The following is a 24276-nucleotide window of genomic DNA, read 5'->3' as shown; positions in this document are numbered from 1 at the left end:
ATATTAAGTTTGTCACGAAGTTTGTAGAACCCAGAAGGAAGCGTCGGAGGCCCTATAAAGTATATATAGAAATGATCAGTATGTTGAACTAAGTCGATTTAGCCATGTCCGTCTGTCTGTCTGTCCGTCTGTCTGTCTGTATATATACGAACTAGTCCTTCAGTTTTTAAGATATCGTTTTGAAATTTTGCAGATGTTATTTTCTCTTCAAGAAGCTGCTCATTTGTCGGAACCACTATATCACATAGCTGCCATACAAACTGAACGATCGGAATCAATGGCTTGTATGGAAAACTTTCGCATTTTACTACATATCTTCACGAAATTTGGTGTGAGTTATTGTTCATAGAAATAATTTAATCTCCGAAAAAATTGTTCAGATCGGTTTGTTTTCTTTTTCTTACGTCTTTAGATTTGCTTAAACACATAGTTACTAAAAGAAATGCACTTGTGAAGGGTATATTAGCTTCAGTACAGCCGAAGTTAACATTTTTTCTTATTTTGATATACAACCATATAGTTTTAGGTGACACAAATAACCGGCATATGGACAAAACTATTATACTCGCTGTGCAACATGTTGCGAGAGTATAAAAAAACACCAAGTTCTTTTGAAGTTATGACAAATTCAATTCTTAAGCGTAAGCTACAATCAATTCAGCTTTGAATGGTAAGAAATTCGTTTATTAGGGAATATGGAGCATTTCTCGTCAGTCATATCGGACGTTAGGAACAGTGAATATTGTTTAAAAATTACACTCGCGCTCAGTGAAAACTCAAGCAAAGAAAATAAAATAAATAAATAAAAATAAGAGTGAGAAAATGGTGAAAAAGTTCTTTTGCTTCCGTTTGGAATCCACTGCGATTTTTTTCGCCTGCCTGGGTATCATTTACTCAGTCATTATGATTATCTATTCTCTATATGGCCCACGTGCACAGGAGAATTACATAGAATTGCTCAAAAAAGGCTACAATGAAAGCAGTAAGTTAAAATCCTATAACGGATGGTGTATAATTTGTTTTTTTTTTTTATTAAAATGAAATTTTTTTTATTAAATAAAAGTATAATGTGCTGAAAATGTATAGAAATTGGTTTATATATTAAATGAATTCAAATGTGTACACATATGTTTGTTATTTTCTACAAAAGTGAAATTTTTAAAAATCTATATCCAAACTTTTTTACTTAATTGCAGATGTTAAACTATGTCTCGGTATCTATATAGTCTTCTGTATTATTAGTGGAACCGCGAATATTTGCTTGCTTTTGGGTACAATCAAGGTATGTATAAGCATATGGATACCTACATATGTACATATATAGTGTATATGCATATATAACACTGTGAATATACATACATATTTACCAATATGTTATATATAAGTCACATTACATTAGGTCAGAAATTATCCTTTGAAAGTGGTAGCGAAAGAAAGAGCACTTGCTTTTAATAATACCAAGCAGTAAAAATCTTTAAATATAAACAAGTTAATAAACAAGTAAGGAAGAGCTAAGTTTAATTTATTAATATAACAAACAAATTGACTCACATATTCTGCATATATATGGTATAAAGTCCATTGGAAGATTGAAAACCCTAATATTAGGTATATAGGAGATAGATGAAGTTATGATCCGATTTCACTCATTTTTGTCACGGAGACATATTATTATAAGAAACATATTCCATCAAAATTTCTTCAAAATATCTGAGAGACTTAACTATAATTTCGGTACAAAATTTGTTAGAAGTACTGAGGTCCTCATATTCGATATATAGGGTCTTGAAAACTTATGGACCGATTTCGACGATTTTTAGAAGGGTGATGATGACTCTTTAAATGCAGTATTTCAGCGAAGTTCTGTTCCGATATCTTCACTAGTACTAACTAGTACTAGACCGACTTCTGAGTTCTGGTAAATGGGAAGTAGGCGTGGTTGTAAACCGATTTAGACTATTTTCACAACATATCATTGGGAAGGTAGAAAGATATTATGAACCGTATTTCATTGAAATTGGTCGAGTAGTTTCGGAGATATGGTTTTTAGACCCATAAGTGGGCGGAACCACGCCCATTTTCCATTTTGTAAAAAAAATCTGAGTGCAGCTTCCTTCCGCTATTATTTCTGTGAAATTTAGTGTTGCTGACGTTTTTCACCGAAAATTTCAGTAAATCTCTCAGGTATCAGTGTGTTTGCTTAATAAAAATATAGCAATAAATTGCGAGAGTATAAAATGTTCGGTTACACCCGAACTTAGCTTTTCCTTACTTGTTAAATATAATATTTTTTATTTATTTTTCAGTTTATAATGTTCATTGCTGTATTTTTATTAAAATATAGTTATGTTAATCAAAAAATTAATATACTGCTTATTATATTATATTTATTTATATTTCACTTTTTATGAAACTTCTTTCTTCACTATTAATAGAAACGCCACTATATGATCTTGCTATGGTTAATCGTCAGTCTTTTGGATGTATTCTTTTGGATTGTTTTCATGTTCCATACTTTTAATTTAATAGTTATTTTATGTATCGGTAAGTGTACTCTCTCTCTCTCTCTCTTTCTCTCGTGTAAACTTTTAGCTCAGTGTACTAATTTTCTTAATTTTTTTAATTTTTTTCACAGCGTTGAGTATTTATCTTTGGATTGCGATGTTCTCACTTTATCAGAAAATTAAAGTGGAAAACGAAACAGTGTCCTCAAGCCTGGTACATAATGAGAATATACATTCTCCCACCAATTGTTTTACATGCACAGATATACTGCTTTTTTGTTTCGAATAAAGATTATAAATTTTTTTATATATGGATAATTTTCGTTATTATAATACATAAAAAACAATAAAAAAAATTAATGATAATGCAATCGATCGATCGATCGATCGAATTATCTACAACTTCGAAGTTATGACTGTCAACAGTGACGTGGGAGCCAAGACGCGAGTGCGCCGACTGTTTGCTTGATGACAGGAGATATTTCGTCTTGTCCTCATTCACCTCCAGACAGATTCCCTTCGCCTCCTTATCCATGCGGGAAAAAGCAGAACAAACGTCGCGGTTGTTGCTTCCGATGATATCAATATCATCGGCGTACGCCAGCAGCTGTACACTCTTGTAGAAGATTGTACCTTCTCTATTTAGCTCTGCAGCTCGTATTATTTTTTCCAACATCCAGTTAAAGAAGTCGCACGATAGTGAGTCACCCTGTCTGAAGCCTCGTTTGGTATCGAACGGCTCGGAGAGGTCCTTCCCGATCCTGACGGAGCTTTTGGTGTTGCTCAACGTCAGTTTACACAGCCGTATTAGTTTTGCGGGGATACCAAATTCAGATATCGCGGCGTAAAGGCAACTCCTTTTCGTGCTGTCGAAAGCAGCTTTAAAATCGACAAAAAGGTGGTGTGTGTCGATCCTCTTTTCACGGGTCTTCTCCAAGATTTGGCACATGGTGAATATCTGGTCCATGGTGGAATTTGCAGGTCTAAAGCCAATTTGCATATAAATGGATGTATATGTTTATGTCTTTGATTGTGTATGTATGTTCGTTCAATATATTTGAACATACATATTTAAAAGTAGTGGACTGTATGTGTTCTCACATATTTATTATCTGTATAACAATAAAAAACTAAATATATTAATGCGTACTGAAAGTGATGCCTTTTGGCATCAACGCACATGTTCATTTTTGAACACTAGACGATGAACAGTTTTATGTGCGATGTTGACATAAATGAGTACCCTATCACAATATCGCTCATCACTACAGTATTGCTACCAATTTTGAAAAAAAAAAACGTATAAATTCGATAAAATAGTATTTACATCTACTTCAATTCAACAACAATGGGATCAAACTAAAAAAGTTAAAAAAATCACGTTTTTAAAACGCTTCAAACTTAAAGGTTAAAAATATTGACATAAGCTGAAAATAATAATTAACGATAAATACTAGTGGTATTGTTTAAAAAGGGTTTGGTGTTTTGTATTATTTTCTTTACCTATTGAACTACTGTTATATTTTGCTGTTATCTTTTTGTACAAATTAAATAATAATGCTGACAAAAACAACAGAAACATCCGAATAATCGGATTACTTTTACGCATATCAATTGGACCAGTGAAGACAATGCAAAAATGTAGCGTAAGGATCTTACCTTTGATTCGATGAATGTAAAATAAATAATGTACATAGGTAGCGATGGTAATGTTTGGGTTCGACGTCCGTAGAATTCTGAAATTAATTTCCTATACACGACACAAACTTTCAAACATTACCACCTGTTGGGTTGGAGGGGGTAATATAATGAAGCTGAATATTTTTCGTGGAAATTATGAATCATTATCACTACCTTAGAATTTTTTAGCAGATGTAATGCTTCCTTATGCTGAATGGAACATGATTTTAGTTTAATGGCTCGAAGCATACCCCGGGTGCTGTTAAGACTTAGCTACAGAATAAAGGAATAGATATGATGACTTTGCTCGTCGTAATCTCCGAATTTAAATCACATAGAAAACGTGTGGAAGATTGTAAAGGAAAAGTTGGGACCCATTAAACTACGAAATAAGGAGGAACTATGGAAATAAGTGCAATAAGCGTGGTCTTCAATACCGAATTCAATCTGTAAAGCTCTATTGAAAACTCTATGCCGAAAAGGTGCGCTGCCGTACTCGAAAATAAAGGTTTTGAAAAAAAAAATGTTAACTTATTTGTATTTTTAGTTATATTAATTAGTCTACTATCTACGAGTTTTGGTATCATTATTACATTTTATTGTGTATTGAAATTCCAGACAGTTCGTTTAAAAATCCTATGCTGATTATACTAAAGTTTCTATTAAGTTATTTTTGCTTTTGTAATGTTAAAAACAAGAAAAAAATCGTTAACTTCCGCTGTACCGAAGCTAATATACCCTTCACAGGTGCATTTCTTTTAGTAACTATGTATTTAAGCAAATCTAAAGACGTAAGAAGTAAAAAAAGTAAGTAAAAAAAGAAAACATATTACTAATTCTTTTTAGCAGGGTTGTTTGCTAGAAACATTAAGGTTATATAGTTAACCGATCTGAAAAATTTCTTCGGAAATTATATTATTACCTTAAGCAGTAATCCATGTCAAATTTCGTGAAGATACCACGTCAAATGCGAAAATTTTCCATACAAGCCCTTGATTCCGATCGTTCAGTTTGTATGGCAGCTATATGTTATAGTGAACCGATCTGAACAATTTTTTCGGAGATTAAATTATTTCTATGAACAATAACTCACACCAAATTTCGTGAAGATATGTAGTAAAATGCGGAAGTTTTCCATACAAGCCTTTTATTGCGATCGTTCAGTTTGTATGGCAGCTACATATATGATATCGACAGTTCCGACAAATGAGCAGCTTCTTGAAGAGAAAATAACATCTGCAAAAATTCAAAACGATATCTTAAAAACTGAAGGACTAGTTCGTATATATACAGACGAACAGACAGACGGACATGGCTAAATCGACTCAGCTCAACATACTGATCATTTATATATATACTTAATAGGGTCTCCGACGCTTCCTCCTGGGTTTTACAAACATCGTCTGTTTAGGGTATAATATATTGTATTAAAATTCAAAGTGGTAACACTTTTAATTGCAGAACGTGTTTTTGATTATATTTTATAGTCAGTAATTGTATATTACACATACACACTCGCACCTCTACGTATAAATACAATTTTAAAGTTTTTGCACATTAGGTCACAACTTCTTCTTTGAAAAGAGAAGAACAAGCATGTTTTGCACGAAATATAGCACTCATTACTAATGCATGCCAAAGTGCGGTCAGGGTCACTTTACCTCCCTTGTCAACCAACAAAACAAATATAATCAAAACGTGTAAGGAAAGGCTAAGTTCGGGTGCAACCGAACATTTTATACTTTCGCAATTTATCGATAAAGATAACACACAATTTGACCCATAAAGTCCACTAGAATAACGAAAATCAATATATATAGTATATGGGGCCATCATTTTCACCACCAAGGTACACTATATCCGAGTCTATACGCTCACTTAATTTTGCTAAGATATTTCACATAATAACCGATATATGCGGAATAAAGCCCATTGTATTTTTGAAAAACCTATAATTAAGTATACGGGAGCTAGGGGAATTTATTACCTGATTTTAACCATTTTTGATAGAAAGGCACACTAAAGAAGAAAAAGATTCTCTTTGAATTACATTACAATTTCTGAGAGATTTAACGATATTTTCGGTGAAAAATTACCCTTAGGCACTGAGTTCTTCATGTTCAATATCAGGGACATTGAAAAGTTATAGTTCGATCTCGACAATTTGTGATGTGATGTCACAGTTCAAATACTGTATTTGTATAAAGTCTTATTCCGCCATCTTTATTGGTTCCTAATGTAACCAAATTTCATTTAAACATTATGGTGTGTTATGGGGTACGTAAGGGAAGTGACTGCAGACTGACTATATATAAAAAAATATGTCCCTTCCTAGTGCGATACCTTGTGCCAAATTTTATTTTCATAACTTTATTTATGGCTTAGTTATGGCACTTTATATGTTTTCGGTTTCCGAAATGGGTGGGCGTGGCAGTAGTCCAATTTCGCTCATCTGCAATATCAACCGTCTTTGTTGCGAGAGTATAAAAAACATTTCATAAAACAAATGTTCAAACAAAACAAACAAAACATCTGCTAGCAAAATACGGCTACTCAATGCTGACTGAAAATTGATTTTAAAGGATTTTAGATTTGTACACTCACTTTTACATACATATAAAATTAGATTTATGATTTTAGGCGTTATTAATCATATTTTAATTGATTGATTTTTTAATGAAAAAATACAATTACGTAACGGTTACTAATGCAACGAAACACTTTGTAACGGCCAGTTACACACTGAATACCAAAAAAAAAAAAATAAATAATAAAAACTTTCATTCGCTTTCACTTTTAGAGAAATATACATTTCCAGAAATTTGTTTCTAAATATATACAGACGAGTATTTACATATGTATATTGAGAGTGGGAGAGCGCTGAATGCCTACGTGCTGCATACATATTTTGGTACTTTTTACATAAAAAACAAAAAACTATTTCTTAGTAGAATATCGTACGTATTACTCAACGGTCACAACAATTGGCAGCAGCAGTGAAGCTTTATATTTTTAAAATATACCTGCGTTTAGTGTGGCATCTATAAAGGGTTTTAAGGTCTTTAAAATATATATAAAATTTTTCCGTTAGTGCAATAATGCTGGAACAATTCTGTTGCTTTCGTCTGGAACCAACGGCGAAATTCTTCGGCTCATTGGGCAGTTTTGTTTCTATCATACTGATTATCATTTGCGCTGAACTATTAAGAAATCCACGCGCACTTATTGGCACATTGACGAGTAGAGGCTATCACTTTGAAGATCCAGAGGGCGCTGGCACAGGTGTGTATTTACAATTTTTTTATGGTGTTTAAATGTATTAATATATACATTTTTATAAATTTAACGATTACAAAAAATATATATGTTCAATTTTACTTTACAGTACTGATCATTATCCTTGTGGTCAATGTAGTCATATTTTTCATCAATGCATTCGCAAATGCTGGTCTAGTTTTTGGTACAATCAAGGTTGGTAATACGTTTATACGTGTGTATGTTTGTTTAAAACAAAGCCAAGTATATTTATTTTTTTCGTGGTTGTTGTGTCAACAATGGCTGCTTGTCAGCAAGTAAATAAACAGAGAATGTCAAACAAAGATCTTATTTGTATCTGAGGATGTGAGGAGCTCAGCTGTCACATATAGTAGAACTTGCATAACTCGAACTTCTATAACTCGAAGTTCTCCAAAACTTGAACTTCTATAACTCGAAGTTCTCCATAACACGAACTCTTGAATTGTCGATAGAAGTCAAATTCCATACAAATTACCTTCCCTAACTACGCAGTCTGTCTAACTTGAAGTTTTTTGTGGATTATGTTTATTCGAGTTAGGGAAGTTCAACTGTATTTCTTATATTTTATTTTTATTTATTTTTTATATATTTATTTATATTTTACGCTTTATTAAGTTTTTTTATTTATTTTTTACATATTTATTTATATTTTACGCTTTATTAAGCTCCTATAGCCTCAACAAACTTTGTCTCTACCTATTCACAGAAACATCACAAATTGATCCTGCCATGGCTGATCATCACTGCTTTATGGATCGCGTTAAGCTTGGTTGCCATACTGCTTACTGGCTTTTATAGCAGCATTTTCGGCGTTGGTAAGTGACTTAGCTACATACATATGCATGTACGAGGTGTGTTAAAAAAAAAACGGGAATTCTTAAGTTTAAAAAATGACCGGAAAATGAATTTTAAGAATGTGTTCAAAAAATAAGGGTGAATTGTTAAATTGAAAAAAAATAAAAGGAAAGTGATTTTAAAAAATGTGTTCAAAAAATAAATGGAATTGCTAATTTTAAAAATAAGTGAAAAATGCATTTAAAAAATGTGCTAAAAAATAACGGGAATTGTTAAATTTACAAAATTAGTGAAAAATGCATTTAAAAAATATGTTAAAAAATAATGGGAATTTTTTAATTGATAAAATAAAGGGAATTTAAAAAATGTTTGAAAAAAAAATAAATGAAATCGTTAAATTTAAAATTTCACGAGTTTGGAGAGTAGAATTGTTAAAATTTCTTTTAAATGGCCGTTGTTTTATAAGCATACGAGAAATCACTGAATCGTGTTTGAAATGTATTTCGATGAATGGAAAAAGCGCTGAAATAAGTGCATAATAAAGAATGGGGATTATTTTGAAAGCAAAACATTAATGTAGACGTTTAAATAAATATTAAAAAACGGTAATTCCCGTTATTTTTTTAACACACCACATATGTTAGTATATAGGTATGTTTGTATATATATTTAATTTTATTTCTGCTACTTTTTACAGCGCTTAGCATTTATCTCTGGTTAACAATGTGGGCACTTTACCGCAAAATAAAGCAGGAAAATGAGCAACGTGCACTCAAACGCGCCGCTCGATATGGATCAAGAACAAGGCAAATGGCGTAACTATGCTGAAAAGAAATTATAATTACTTATATACATGCATATATACAAGTGCATTTATATAATACAATTAATTATTCAACTGCTGCTTTATTATTAATTTTCCATTTTCTTAACTATCAAATAAATATACAAAAAATATAAATAAATATATATATATATATAAACTGACAAACATATTTATTTAGCCAGCAAACTATTTAATTATTTCATTAAAAAATCCCTAATGATTAGATTTTTATATATGTACATATAATGCATAATAGAAGAACGCTAGTGTAGCGCAAGTTCCACAACTGAGTGATGGAAAGCCACACGCTTGTTTAAATACATAAGTTTATATGTAAATACATTAAAATATGTATGTATTTCAAAAATAAAAAAAGAAGAGAAAAATAATAATAACACTATTATTCATCAAATAGCCACAATATGTTTTTGTTTGCTTCAAAATGTTGAACACAAATACTTTCATATATACAAACATACAACTCATGGATTTGTACATTTCGCTTAGAAAAAAGAGAAAGATTTTTATAAATATTTTTTATTTGCAGGAGTGGATATGTAAACAAAGACAAACATATTTTGGTGCCAAAAAACACGGCACAACAAATAAAAAATGTTTACGGCACATACGTACATATATATCTATATAAAAAATTTTATAGATTTGTGTGTGTATGTAGGTCAAATCCTGTATTTCAGCAACTTCTTGATGAATTTGAATACTTTCTAAACATTGTTATGATAAATATATATATATTATATTTTAAAATATATTCTAGTTACTGCACCTTTTATCTAAAAGTCATAACTTGGCCTCTCGTGACCCCAAAAATAGTAATAGAAACCATAAACAAAGTTTATTTAACTCGATTAGAGGTCATTGAACCCTACCAAAGATTTGTTTTACTTTTTCAGTGTGCTGTGAGTTTCTTAACTAACTAAGATCACGTGATATCAAATTTGTTTATAGATCACTAACTGTATTCTGTAGATTTGTTTGACGAATAAATCAGGTAATGTGTGAGATATTACAGGAAGCCCGTCCAGATCTTTTACTAGCGCATAGAAACAGAAACAAATGCTTTTCGATTGCCTGGTGCCCAATATAACTTTAAATATGTGAGAAATTTTATTTTCATGAAGTACGGGGTGTGTTCAAAAAATGAGGGGAATTTGCGTTTTTTTTGTTTTTGACCAAGAATTCACGAACAAGTAACGAAGTGTGAGCTTTTAACAAACGAAAATCGCCGAACTCATAAAAACTCGTCTAGCTTTAGCGGGCAATTAGACTCTTCAAACCTATGACATTTTATATATCACAATTCTCCTCATTTTTTTAACCAATAAAACGTATGATCGATTCAAAGCATTGAAAGCCTGAAGAAAAAAGCTTTATCGCTTTCAAAGTATAGATTATTCATTAGACACCAAAGTGACGTCAGCTATGAAAATATTTTAAAATATCATATTATTTTTAGCACCTGTAGTAGGAATGTTTCGTATTTGAGTTTCTTTTGATTCTTATGATAATATAATATATTATATATATATATATATTATGATAATATAATACCATTTTTATTACCATATTATTATATAATTTATGATATGAATATAATAAAATTTATTATATACCACAGTTCAATAGATAATTTCAACATTCGGATTAGTTCAACACTAAATCAAGTGTGAAATCATTTTTTAATAATTTTTGTTTAATGTGAACACAGCCTAAATGATAAAGATACTAGACTAGACGAAAGTTGTTTAGGTGAACTTACAATGATATGGACTCACTATAATGAATGGCGATTATTTTAAAGCAGGGACCGTAACTCTTATGACTTTTATCAAAAAAATCAAAAAATAAGAGTTATTTTTGATTTTTATATATTTAGATCATAAATAAAAATTATTTTTGATTTTTATATATTTAGATCAAAAATAAAAGTTATTTTTGATTTTTATTTTTTTAGATCAAAAAATAAAAATTATTTTTGATTTTTATATTTTTAAATCAATAATAAAAATCAATTCAAAATTTTTATTTATTTATTTATGCCGTATATATTACAATATGCTGCATCATTCCAATTTTTATATATGAATATATACGTCTTATCCATTATCAAGTTCAGGGGCATAACTTTTTGTTGTTATTATAACCGTACACCTTAGTTTTACTTTAAAGAATAACAGGGATTAAGAAGCATATTATGTCACAAATTTTGAATTGATTTTTATTATTGATTTAAAAATATAAAAATCAAAAATAATTCTTATTTTTTGATATAAAAAAATAAAAATAAAAAATAAAATAAAAATAAAATAATTTATAATTTATAAATAAAATAATTTTTATTTTTGATCTAAAAAAATAAAAATCAAAAATAACTTTTATTTTTGATCTAAAAAAATAAAAATCAAAAATAACTTTCATTTTTGATCTAAATATTTAAAAATCAAAATTTGAAAATCATACAATATTTCGCATATAGTCCCCCTAAAAATCATGATGGTGTAATCAAAACTTTTCTACGATGTTCCTTTATGTATGATTTTTTTTTATTAAAAATTGCAAAATAACTCTTATTTCCGGTCCCTGTTTTAAAGGCATTAATTTTCGAAAAACGAAAATCACCGTTATTTTACACACTTTATAGGCTATGGATATGTATGTAGGTAGAGAAGTATTTAATGTATTAAATATATGTTGGTGGTATTAGCATCGAGGAGTATAACAAAATATAAAAAATTAATTATATATTCTTCTATTTCAGAGAAAACATAATTTATTACTACCGTGTATTATTCAGACAGCATTCAGCATAGTGTTGGTCGTTATACAACTCCAGCGTTATTGTTATTATTATTATTATTGTTACAATATTATGCAACACAAATATGTCAAAAATCATGTTTTCGAAAAACCGCATTACACTAAATATACATATCCCTCATTTACTTGAATAGTGTCATAACTCAAAAAACACAATTTTTCATCGTCCATATTGTATAAAAATTCCATTCCAATGCGTACGTAAATAAACCGTGACATAAGAATGTGCCGTTCTACAACGTGTTATGTTGCATTAGTTTTAAACCACAATAACGACATTTCTCAGTTGTGCCAGAATTAGTTATAATTTTTTTACGAAATAACAACATATTTTGTGTTCCAACACATATTGTGAAAATGTGAATTTGATTTTCTTTTCAGAAAGAACGACACAGCAATATTGGTGAAAAATTGATTAAATTATTCATATTGCGTTTTTCAGCAAAAAGGACACACTTGACTTATGACGGCGAAATTGATTTATATTTTTCACAAATAACGACATAATTCAAAGTGGGTCACAGTTATGCCCAAGAAAAAGCATTACTACACTCTTTTTGGTTCATTTATGCTCAACATTGTATTTATTGTATTACAGGCCACTAGATTTGTCAAAAAACTGATGGCATTTTTCTATATTTGCTAAATAAGAGACTATTGACTCCTGAAAAATCGACTTTTTTGAGTTGTGACACTATTCAAGTAAATAAGCGATATATATGTAAGTAGTAGATTGCATTCACACATTTGACGCACAAACAACACTGCGCACACAATATTTCTAAAATATCGACAATAATAACACGCCCGGCAATTGTTTGCCACGTAAACATTAACTATTTAAATGGTTATTTGCACAAAAATTGTAATTTATTATTTCACTTTCGCTTGATTTGCAGCTAACTGTTAAAGGCGGTAAAACGGAAACTGTCAGATGGCATTTAATATGGCGTTTGAAGTGTAGCACTTAGAAACAGGGTTGCATAAAGCTTATTAAAATATAGTTAAATATATATTGAAATGTACGCCAAGTAACCGTTAAATAATTTATATTAAATTAAATATTAAAGTTATTGAGTTTAAATTAACATATTACTGTACATAATTATTTGCTGCTAGTGCTATTGTCAATTATTTAATAAAATAACAAAATATATACATTTACTGTTACCTATTCAACCACAGATGTCACTATTATTCATATTGACACATAATTCTTATTGGTACCAAAGCGAACGGCAACCCTTATTGGCACTGTCACAAACAGCTGCCCTCTACTGACTTCTTTGTTTACAAAACAAATTTTGTTTTGCTTGGCTGAGTTTTATTATGTACTTATTTTGATATCACCTAAATATTTTGAATTTGCGCAGTAGAAGGTGCAGAAAATGTAAGCCAGTCATTCAAAAACGCTGATTATGAAGTAGTGTATTATCAACGCGCAACGTATGGTTGAAAGAACAACAGCCAAAGTGTTTGCCACATAATACAAAGACAAACCATTCAGCAGCATACTTAATGCAGTTCCAGACGCTATACGCAAATATTTTTGCAAACCCAGCTGGCAAGTGTACATTGTGCGCGGACGTGTAGCGACGTGGGTTGTGGAAATCGTAGTGGTGGTGATACACAGTGTACATTGCAACATACATATATTCGTTTTAGATTTGTTAACTGACTCGCTGTGTTTGGTGGCTGTGTACGTGAGGCCAAAAGTAAATGCGAAACGTTTGTTGCAGCAAAAGTGCCAGACAGCTCGGTTTAGTTGTACAGAGACAGATTTTCGATTTTTGTCTGCTATATTTTCTTTGGATTTCTAAAAACTTTTAGATATTTGAAAGTGTTCCTTTTAACATTTAGTGCGTTCCTATTCGTTAATGTGCAAGTCCAATTTTTTAAAATGTATTTTATAACAAGTTTATGCAAATTTTATAAGTGAAAAAGCTTGCAAAAGTATAACACTGGGGTGTAGTGAGTAATTTAAAACAAATAAAGCGAAAATTCCCTTTTGATTTCATCATAACGGAAGTGTTGTAATTTATAAGTGTAATACTAAATAAACGCGACAAGATGTCTTTGGCCAGCGCTGCAGGGATTTTACTGAAACCACAGACACCATTACAACAATTGCTAGAGGATATCAATTTTCAACGCACCAAGGAAATGCGACAATTGCTCAAAGATGGTAAATATGGGTTTTATTAATGGGTGTTATTAATATAAATTATAGTGCTAAAGTTTAATAAACAAATTTAAAGCTAATTAGCATTTTATGTTTCAAAATTTAATTTTTTTGAATCTACCTACACCACGAAAAATTATGTACATTTGTATATTATCGATTTATCAAACATTGCTTTATCCTGTGCCAACGCCGTGAAATCGCTTTGTTGTTGTATGTATTGTTATGCTGCTGCAAATTGTGGCTGCTCCGGCAGTTTAACTACACATGAGTACATGCATATAATTGGATTTAATAAGGAATATATACATATGTATGCATTATATAAAATTTATATACAAATATGTATGTAGATATATATTCTTGCATTAAATGTGTGCATAAGTACTTGTTTATATATTTTTTTTTTATTGCCAAGTGTTAAGGGTGATTAGTGTGTTTTTATCGCATATATTGTGTTTGACCGGCGTTTTCAACTTGTATGTGGCAGTGAATCACAATATGCATTTTGTATTTTTTTTTTCAGTATATCATTAGAATTTATAATGTTATTGTAAATTTATTTAAAACAAGTGAATAATTAATTAGAATTAACAATGTAACTTTAAATTAATTTAAAAATAATCATTGCGGATAACAATTTGGATATTTATTTATCGCATTTATAAATATTAAATTTCACAACCTCATGAAATCTTGCAGATAGCGGTTTTGTTGTGCTCCAAGGCACTACGTATTGGACAGATTTGTTTGTACGACATTTTCTATTTCAAACCGAACCAGTACACAGCATAGATTCCGATGATTTGCTATTCTTCGTACGTAAAAAACACGTGAAAAGTTCTTCCCGACATATGCCAAAATATGAGGTAAATCATATAGCTTCCCTCAGTACTATAATTATACTGAAATGCATGCTCATATTTACAGACAGAAGTTGATGTCTTTCGTAAGGACTCGCGTAAACTACCAATTGGTGATCCGGACGTCGATTGGGAGGAGACGGTCTATTTGAATATGGTCATACATCAATTCGATTATACACTTACATTAGCTATTTGTACACGCACATCGCCAAAGGAATTGCAAGTGTTGAGACGTCACTCGCAGCGTGTTTATGCAAGTCCTAGTCGTCGAAAAATGGATACCAAAGGTGAAGGCGAGGAGATCACATACCCGCATATCTGCTTTATGGTGGACAATTTCGATGAGGTAAAGTATTTTAAGATTATTTTTTAGTTATTTACACAAACAACAACAAACAATTGCAGGTTTTCAGCGATATTTTAGTGCGCGATGGTGAAATGGTGTGCGTGGAATTGGTTGCCAATGACAAAGATGGTTCAGTGCAAGGCGTCATATTTCTTGGCTCCATACGCTATGATGCGCTCAAAAAGGTCTACGATGCGCGGGTATGCCACACAATTGCTTTAATTTTTTTTTAATTATTTACAAATTTGTGTACATGTCCTTTTCTAGCAATCTAGTCTCAGCTCAAAAGTGGCGCAACGCATGTCCTTCGGTCTGTTCAGCAGCGGCGCCGGTGTACAGACGCGTTGTGAATTTGTGCGCATGAAGGGACCACAAGGCAAGGGACATGCCGAAATGGCTGTTACAAAACCCAAAGGTTCGGGCGTAGAGACGCCCACCAGCGAACCCGGGTATGTATGAATGAGAAAGTGTGCTAATTAAAATTTTTTATCTATTCCAGTATATACTATATATGTACTTATTTTGATACGCTGATTTAATTGCTCTTGCTTTCAGTTTTTGTGCCACCGACATGTGGGATGACTGGGAGGAGGAAAATGACGACTATTGCACATATCGTCATCAACGTCGTCTTAGTGATCCCAGCGCTAATTTAAATAATTTCTCACGTTACGCTTGGCGTACAAAAGGCGCAACCGATGCGGTGGGCGGCACAGCGGGCGCTAAGGCGCGTTCAGAGAATGAAGGACTCGATTCGTTGGCGAATGAGGTGTCCGAAATTGAAGCTGGTGACTTACGTGATGGTAAATACAATATATACAATTATACATTATGCAATAGTTATGCTTTCTTTATATTTGTCTAATTACTCAATTTTTAAAAATAGTTTTATACTTAATTATCAGTATGTTAGGCGTACAATTCACTTTTCAAACTTTTTAAATCTCTTTTCAAAAATAGTTTTTAATACTTATACTTTATTCATAAACTAAAAATGTTTTATTAATTTTTTTTATTAGTAAAAATTGTTTATGCAATATTTTTTTTATTTATTTATTAATTTTTTTAAATTATTTTTTGTAATTAAGTAAATTTTTATATACATTTTGTTTAATTTAGTAAATTTGTAAATTCATCACAAACATATATCACTGCGTTATTGGCTCATTTTTATCATACTCATGCTCTGCAAATTTATAGACACGCTCTAAAGACACAAAAATAAATATTTTGCATGCTTTTAAAATTTATTTTTTAACTGTACTTTATAATATTATATAAATATCTCAAATACATATTTTTCAATAAACGCTTTTTGTCTAAACTTGTATTTATGCCAAAGCAATACATATCTTTAAAATTTTTTGAACCTATTGCCTTGCTCATATTGACTGTGTAGATATGCATTAAGTTTATGTATTGTGTTTTTCCTTAAATACACTTAAATTCGAAACACTTGTATTATCATTTAACGCTTGCTTTACTACTTTCATCATATCCCACCCATCCTATTCTTGTTATTGTAACGTGTTGATACTCTCTCTTTTACGATTATTTTCTTTTTATTTACACTCTTTGTTTTGAACAAAGTAAATATTTGCAATGTATCACAAAACAAAAAAGCTATTCTTCTTCCACTATGGTTTAGCGTATAATTGCTAAACAGATTAAAAGCAAAAAACAAAAATAAAATCTAAAAAAAGCAGAATAAACCTAACGAAAAATCAAACAATATGTGTATCACAACAAAGCAGTCTAGTTTGCCGAGAAAGCAGGACTTGGAATACACACATTTATTTCATTTGTACACATTTTTTTACTCGAAAGCTCATTATGCCATTTGTCACTATTTGATAACCAAATGCATTTTTCTAAATATCATTTATATAATTTCATTTTGTCTGTTGAATTTGTGGTTGAGTAGTGCCTCCGAAGTGTGCAGTCGCCCCTGTTTTTTTATTTGAAATCTTCTTTATATATAAAACAAATAGTTTTTCAATTATTATTATTTAACAAGCCGTTTTTGCCATTAACTACAAACTAGATCTGTTCATGCAAATGTATATTTCAAAAAGAAAAAAAATTAAAAATAAAAAATTGAAAACTGTGTATAAGAACGAAATTGGTTTAAAGAGCAGCTTGATTTTCAAATTTTCAATATAAGAATTACAACAATTTTAATTTAAATTATGTTATATACATAAATACATAAATATATCAATAGCATCCCTAACCGAACGCGAAGTTTATTCAGTTCAAAATCCTAAATTTAATTTATAAATTAAGTGAATGGAACTATGTGGGGACAAACAGACCTAGACTCAGCTAAATGTTACAGAAAGTTATAGAACTTGTTACGATAACGACGACTTCTTTTATTTGTGCATTGTGGAACTGCGTCCAGATACTACGTAAGCGTCTCTAAACACCAAACCATATCATACTGGTCATAAAATACGCAGCCCCAATATGGTCAACTGGATGCACTATCGAGAGTACCTTCCTGAAATATGTCGACGACATACAGGACTATACCGGCGACGGGACTTCGGCTTTGACAGACTTTCGACAAGACGTCATTAACAGAAGAGACATTAAATCCTTCATCGACTCCTTCTCCGTGAATGGTTTACTTGAAGATAAAACACCACCCATCGTAGACACAGAACTGACAATTAATTTAGACTTGTTGGTTCATTATTTTATTTAGTCAGAGACATAACCTATATAACAATGGCACTCTGGATGTTAACTAAACTTAAAGATAATAAATATAAATTATATGCCATACCGGGGGTCTTTCAGATCTAATTTATATGTATATCTAGCTCGTAAATTGGTATAGGATGCCGACCTAGGTTAGGTTTAGTGATTGTCTGTCGACGCACATAGGACTTTGGGAGGCCCATTGTGACACCAACGTGACTGGAATACCCTCATACTAGTATGCCCGCTCTTAACCATCCTAAATATACGATTTTTTTTTTTCAAAATCCTCTACATACTGACTTTTAGTAATTATTTGTTACGTCTGCAACACAGTAATGCTAAAGACCCTAATACAACTACGCTCCAAACCACCATCCTTTTTGTTTTGAATTCCAACTCCCCAACACTCAACAACAGTAGCGCGGCAGCAGCCCCTCCATAACAACATTCCTCATTTATACAGTAACTTAACAGTCTTTCGCTCGCTCTCCCTCTTTTTACAATATTTTTCTACGCTATCATTTCTCTTTCTCTCTCTTTTACACATATTTTTATGATTATTATTATTACTTTAACTTATTACTTATTTTTAATATTATTTCCGACTCTATAGCAATTATTTTTATGATTTGTGTTCGCATTTAGTAAAACGATGCCAACGATCTATATTTCATTGTAGATCTACGTCCTGCTTTCTCGGCATCCGAGGCAAAACTACATCTCAATCCGAATTGTGTGGCAGCTAATGCGGCTGCAGTTAAGCTACCGATTTCACCCGAAACCGAAGTGAAACACAACAGCAACGTACAAGAGCAAACGACAAATGCTGTTCGAGTGGACAGTGTGCCTGTCGCTGAGGCTGTGGAAGCCACTGCGGTGACCTCGCCCAACTCGAATGCCAGCACCACCGGTTGCAGCAACTGCTTTGGCGGAAAAAAGTGTAAACGTTGGGTGGGCGTATCAAGCGATAAGCATACACCGGAAATGTCCGAAGTCTATTGTCCCACATGTGATGATGCGGCCAATGAGACGCCGGCATGTCTCAATAAAATGCCCGACAAGAAGTCCAAGCCAAAACATAAAACCATACTGAGTGTTGAAAGCGAGTTGGTGGTGAGCAAGAGAGGTAGTCTACGGTTGACAGGCGGCGCACAGACACAAAAGACCGTCGTGCGTAGCGCCTCACTGAGCGCAGCGGATCGTAAGCCGAAGCGCACGACCAGTCCAGCAGCCGAGAAGAAAGATAAGGCTAAAATAAAAGATAAAGAGAAGGATAAGGATAAGTTTAACAAAACTACGAATTTACTTGCCAAGGTTTCACCCAAACGCATCCGGTCCAAAAATGGCACAGCCACCACAACAAAAACCAAGAACAATAATACACCAAAAGATACGAAAGACACCAAGCCGGTGAAGGAGTGCAACAGCAATAACAACAGCACTGTAGCGCAAACTACCACACAGCAAGCTGAAGAATATGAAATAGCCGACGATGCGACCTCATTGAATGGCAGTACGGCGGAAGCGTCCGAAGCCAAAATGGCTATACTGAGCGAGCAAGACACTAAACTTATGATAAATGTGCGCGGTCGCGAAGAACTGCCCGTTGTAGAGCAGCGTTCACCGCCGAACACGGCCGAGCTGAATGCACCCAGTAGTGCCGCTAGCAGTGTCCACAGCAATCCATACAGTTTCGAGAAGTGTGTACGTGTACCTGTAAAAACAGAAAGCCATCCATTGCAGCAGCAGCAGCCGCAGTCAGTCAGTCCAGAGCTGCACGGCGGCGCTGCCGCTGCTGAAACTTTTGATAATAAGCGCGACAATAGTATTTCGCCGACAGTCTCAGCCACAACAAACACATCAAAAGCAATAAAAAACACAAAACTACAGTTGGATACTCAAAGTGCAGCCGCAGCCGCTGCGGCCAACGATCTCAGCGATTGTAACGGCAATTGCCACATGTTGTCGTCGCCGCCGCCGTCTTCATCGAGTGCACAACGTTCGCCGATTTCGCCACCGCCCATAGGGTCGGTAGCCAGCGGCGGCGTCGAGAACGGCAGTGTAAGCGATGGCGGCGGTGGCGGTACGGGCAGTAGCGGTGAGAATGGTCATTCGCATGCGACATTGCCGCGTGCCAAACGCAGCGCTGCACAGCATGCGTTCTATCAACGCGCTATCAGCTTGGTGCCAAAGCGACGTACACCGGATGGCACCAACATTTATTATTGGTGTGATCTGCCGCGTAAAGCGCTCAAAGGTGTGTGTGTTGCTTATATTTGATTTTTCGTATCGTATGTGGAGTGAGAACTGACGCCCAACGAATTCCCCACAGAGTTGTTGATATGGTTGTAGCAACATAATGCCCGACCAAATATTTTTATAATTTACCGATGTAAACAGTAGTAGATCGCTGAAAATGCTGCCCTTGTACCAATAAGCTTAGGTCAAGTCTGGTCCCCAAAACTGGTTGTCTTAGGAAATGGACGACACCCTTTGCGGACACCGCGCTCGATTTGCCCCGCCAAACTAGAGAGTCCTTCGCGCAACTTCGTTCTGGATACTAACCACCTCTTTGCGTGCACAATCAACCCCACCAATCTAACACCCCTTTTCATTTGGCCCAACCCGACGAAATAGCTGGTTCCTTGGGCCTCCCCTTTATGCTTACCGATTTAAGCAGGGCAGAATAATCTCTACAGCAACAACAATAACCAAATAGTTTCACTTTATATAAATCACGACCTGTTACGATCTTGATGAAGTTTTTACCGCCTAATTTCAAAATCTGCTTCCCTAGAGTCCTAAGACCAGAAGACACCAATAGCTGATTTAGTTACTAGTGAAACTATTAATCACTAGAATTAATAAAAAATCAAATATAGCGAGTCTATCAGACTTAAACTTGTCCTATATTAGAGCTTTACAGAGTGGAGTTCCATTTCATATTTATGTCCGTAAGAGATTATCAATGAGAAAAGAATATTATAAACAATTATTAATTTAAAAGTTTAAATATAAAATATTATATTATTATTTTTAAATAAAAAATATTATTATTTTTTTTTTAATTTTAAATTTAAATTAAAAAATAATGCATATATATTATATATTTTTTAAGAAATCTTTAAAAGTATTATCAAATCCAATAAAAACTTGTTTCCTTTTTAGAATTAGACGACGGCGCCTACAATCCACTATGGGCCAGTCGCGGCTTCACGCAATCATTCCACTTTTGGAAGGAGAATCGTCGGCAACAGTCCACACCGCTCAATGCATTCCTCACATATGTGACACTGCCTTGGTGGAGCATTGCTAAAGGTATGTACTCGTATAAATGTGGTATGAATATTTAAAAAATTAAATAAATATATATATATTATTTACTTACAGATCTGCTGGATCATCGTGAAACGCCCATACTAACCTTTTAGTATTAAATTTATTAATTTATTTTCTTATTACTATTTATTGTTATTTTATATAAAACAAACTACTCTTAAAGCTACTTTTTATACAATTACTTTCAAATATTTTGTACTTATTTTGTTTATTAATTTTTTTTTGTGATTTTATTTATTATTTTTTTGTAATTTTACTTATTTTTTTTATAATTTTATTTATGTGATTTTATTTATTAAATTTTGTAATTTAACTTATTAATTTTATTTATTATTCTTTTTTGTAATTTTATTTATTAATTTTTTGTAATTTTTTTTTTGTTATATTTTTTGTAATGTTATTTGTTTATTTTTTTTTGTAATTGTACTTATTAATTTTTTGTAATTTTACTTATTTTTTTTATAATTTTATTTATGTGATTTTATTTATTAAATTTTGTAATTTTACTTATTAATTTTATTTATTATTCTTTTTTGTAACTTTATTTATTTTTTTTTTGTAATTGTATTTATTAATTTTTTGTAATGTTATTTGTTATTTTTTTGTAATGTTATTTGTTTATTTTTTTATGTAATTGTATTTATTAATTTTTTGTAATTTTACTTATTTTTTTTTTATAATTTTATTTATGTGATTTTATTTATTAAATTTTGTAATTTTACTTATTAATTTTATTTATTATTCTTTTTTGTAATTTTATTTATTTTTTTTTGTAATTGTATTTATTAATTTTTTGTAATGTTATTTGTTATTTTTTTGTAATGTTATTTGTTAATTTTTTTTGTATTTTTTTTTATTTTATTTATTATTTTTTTTTTTTGTTTCTTTTTTGTAATGTTATTTGTTTTTTTTTTTGTAATTGTATTTATTAATTTTTTGTAATTTTATTTATTATATTTTTGAAATTTTAATTATTATTTTTTTTTTAATTTTCCCAACTTTTACTTAACCAAACCCAATTAATTAACAACTATTGGCGCTAAAATATTGTTTAGCATTATTTCTGTTAAATTTAATGTGATTGATTGCTGTAATTTTAAACATTTAAGTCATTATATTATTATTATATGTAGTTATGTGATTTTTTATTAAATATTTTTGTATTGAAATTTAGCTTCATGTGATTTACGCAATTGTAGTTATATATGTATATATATACATATTTATATTTTTTATCAATTAAATGTAAATTTATATATAATGCAATAATTTTATTAATATTATAATATTTTTTTTTGTTAAATGTAATTTATATTTTATTCAATAATTTTATTTATAATATATAAATTTTTTTGTTTTGTATGCGATAATAACACATAAGTACACATCATCTACAAAATATAGCGCGTAATACAAACGAAAAACTTGAAGGGACAAACTGTTATTAATGATTCCTACACCAAAAAAAAACACTATACATACATACAAAACAAAGCTATGACTGTACTGTAAAACCAAAACATACATACATACGTACATAATTTATTAAAAGATTATAAAAAGAAAAATTAGCCAAAACAAATCTCACATTGCCAGTTGCTGTGTAGAATGCTCCATATACACACACATGCATACATATATACATAAGTACATACAAATACTAGTGTGTCAAAATTTTTGATAAGGTATTCGATTTATAGTTTGGGTTTCGCCAATCACTACAAAAAAAACTACACAGAACAGCTTTAAATAAAAATCAAGCTAAACGGCGGCGTCTTGTTTTTTTTTTTACTTTGTATGTATTAGTAATATAACACAAAATATATGTATGTATGATTTATATAATATAACATGTGACTGCAGCGACAAACATATATACATGTATGTACCTTAAATACAGTTATTTTTGCAGTCAAGCATTTTGCAAAAATAATAATAAAATAATATATATAAACATTGAATAAATGTGTATGTGGCATGTTGGACTAGACATATGTAATTGTAGGCGCGTTAATCGACACACAAATACATATACATTCATTACTAATTGGAAAATTCACAAATAGTTATAGTAATCAATATATACATCCATATTCAATATTTAGTAATGTATTAACTGAAAAGTTTGTCATAAACGAATTATACAATACAAACATACATGCAAAATGGAAAAATAAAAAAAAATCAAACTTATTAAAAATCGTAAAATTTAAACGTTTATTTAATTAGCAGGATATTTATGTTTATAAAGACATGTGAAAAAAAAAATAAAATTAAGAAAAAAAGTGGATTTAATGCTTTTAAATAAAGGTTAGGTTAGGTTATTCTGGTAGGCTAAAAAGCCATACATAGACCATTTTTGGTCCTTTGCGATACCAGATGGAGTGCCGTCACTTAGTTAATGTGAAGTAATCATTCTTTAGGATGCCTGCGCTTATTGCGAATTTCAAAAGGCTTTGTGGCTTCACCAACGAAATCTCTTCCAGATTAACGTAATGTGTAGCCCCCAAATGCTGAAGCCGTTTTCTTGATAATGCAGGATATTTACAGAAGAGGTGCTCCATTGTTTTTCTGGTGCCTTGCTCTTGACATTTCCTGCAGTCCTCGCGATCTATCAGCCCCATCTTGTAGGCGTGCGCCGCAACAAGACAGTGACCAGTGAGTACGCCGACCATATTCCTACATTTGCCTCTATCGAGCGCCAATAGAAATTTCGTGTACTTTGCTGTTTTACATCCCGGCATATTCTTCCAGCGCGCTTTGAACTTTGTTACCAAGCTTCTGTCTAGATCATCATATAGACAGTGTATTGGTTTATCTACGTTCATCATGTTTTCGGATGACAGTGTTACGCCTCGTTTGGCAATCTCGTCAACTATCTCGTTACCCCCTAT

The 24276-nt window shown here is 31.7% G+C and overlaps 3 protein-coding genes across 4 annotated transcripts; all 3 read left to right on the top strand.

Annotated features, from left to right (window-relative positions):
• Positions 1–560: 560 nt before the first annotated feature.
• Positions 561–2865, top strand: LOC105216003 (uncharacterized). The gene is made up of 4 exons (XM_011190248.3): positions 561–982; positions 1197–1282; positions 2436–2544; positions 2636–2865. Exons 1-4 carry the CDS (start codon positions 823–825, stop codon positions 2791–2793), a joined length of 513 nt encoding a protein of 170 aa, XP_011188550.1. The 5' UTR covers positions 561–822; the 3' UTR covers positions 2794–2865.
• Positions 2866–7149: 4284 nt separating this feature from the next.
• LOC105215992 (uncharacterized) lies at positions 7150–9468 on the top strand. Its single transcript, XM_011190236.3, has 4 exons — positions 7150–7466; positions 7570–7655; positions 8188–8296; positions 8974–9468. Exons 1-4 carry the CDS (start codon positions 7283–7285, stop codon positions 9093–9095), a joined length of 501 nt encoding a protein of 166 aa, XP_011188538.1. The 5' UTR covers positions 7150–7282; the 3' UTR covers positions 9096–9468.
• Positions 9469–13211: 3743 nt separating this feature from the next.
• K0930_0 (uncharacterized protein KIAA0930 homolog) lies at positions 13212–21590 on the top strand. Of its 2 annotated transcripts, XM_011190237.3 has the most exons (9): positions 13212–14125; positions 14825–14991; positions 15053–15334; positions 15394–15534; positions 15602–15783; positions 15890–16137; positions 18723–20300; positions 21212–21361; positions 21434–21590. In XM_011190237.3, the coding sequence occupies exons 1-9, from the start codon at positions 14011–14013 to the stop codon at positions 21472–21474; spliced, it is 2904 nt and encodes a 967-aa protein (XP_011188539.1). In that variant the 5' UTR covers positions 13212–14010; the 3' UTR covers positions 21475–21590. The 2 variants fall into 2 exon arrangements, with proteins under 2 accessions (XP_011188539.1, XP_011188540.1); XM_011190238.3 differs by lacking the exon at positions 18723–20300 and having other exon boundaries at positions 13216–14125.
• The last annotated feature ends 2686 nt before the right edge of the window (positions 21591–24276 follow it).

This window comes from Zeugodacus cucurbitae, chromosome 6 (assembly GCF_028554725.1).
Source record: "Zeugodacus cucurbitae isolate PBARC_wt_2022May chromosome 6, idZeuCucr1.2, whole genome shotgun sequence".
Taxonomy (NCBI): domain Eukaryota; kingdom Metazoa; phylum Arthropoda; class Insecta; order Diptera; family Tephritidae; genus Zeugodacus; species Zeugodacus cucurbitae.
Note: the sequence above shows the minus strand (reverse complement) of the source record. Positions and strands in the feature narration are given on the sequence as shown.

Coding starts and splice junctions, on each gene's coding strand:
- LOC105216003 (XM_011190248.3), top strand. CDS start 823: ATGGTGAAAAAGTTCTTTTGCTTCCGTTTGGAATCCACTGCGATTTTT. Junction 1,283..2,435: donor TGCTTTTGGGTACAATCAAG/GTATGTATAAGC, acceptor CACTATTAATAG/AAACGCCACTATATGATCTT. Junction 2,545..2,635: donor AATAGTTATTTTATGTATCG/GTAAGTGTACTC, acceptor TTTTTTTCACAG/CGTTGAGTATTTATCTTTGG.
- LOC105215992 (XM_011190236.3), top strand. CDS start 7,283: ATGCTGGAACAATTCTGTTGCTTTCGTCTGGAACCAACGGCGAAATTC. Junction 7,467..7,569: donor TCCAGAGGGCGCTGGCACAG/GTGTGTATTTAC, acceptor TTTACTTTACAG/TACTGATCATTATCCTTGTG. Junction 7,656..8,187: donor TAGTTTTTGGTACAATCAAG/GTTGGTAATACG, acceptor ACCTATTCACAG/AAACATCACAAATTGATCCT.
- K0930_0 (XM_011190237.3), top strand. CDS start 14,011: ATGTCTTTGGCCAGCGCTGCAGGGATTTTACTGAAACCACAGACACCA. Junction 16,138..18,722: donor AGCTGGTGACTTACGTGATG/GTAAATACAATA, acceptor ATTTCATTGTAG/ATCTACGTCCTGCTTTCTCG. Junction 20,301..21,211: donor GCCGCGTAAAGCGCTCAAAG/GTGTGTGTGTTG, acceptor TTTCCTTTTTAG/AATTAGACGACGGCGCCTAC.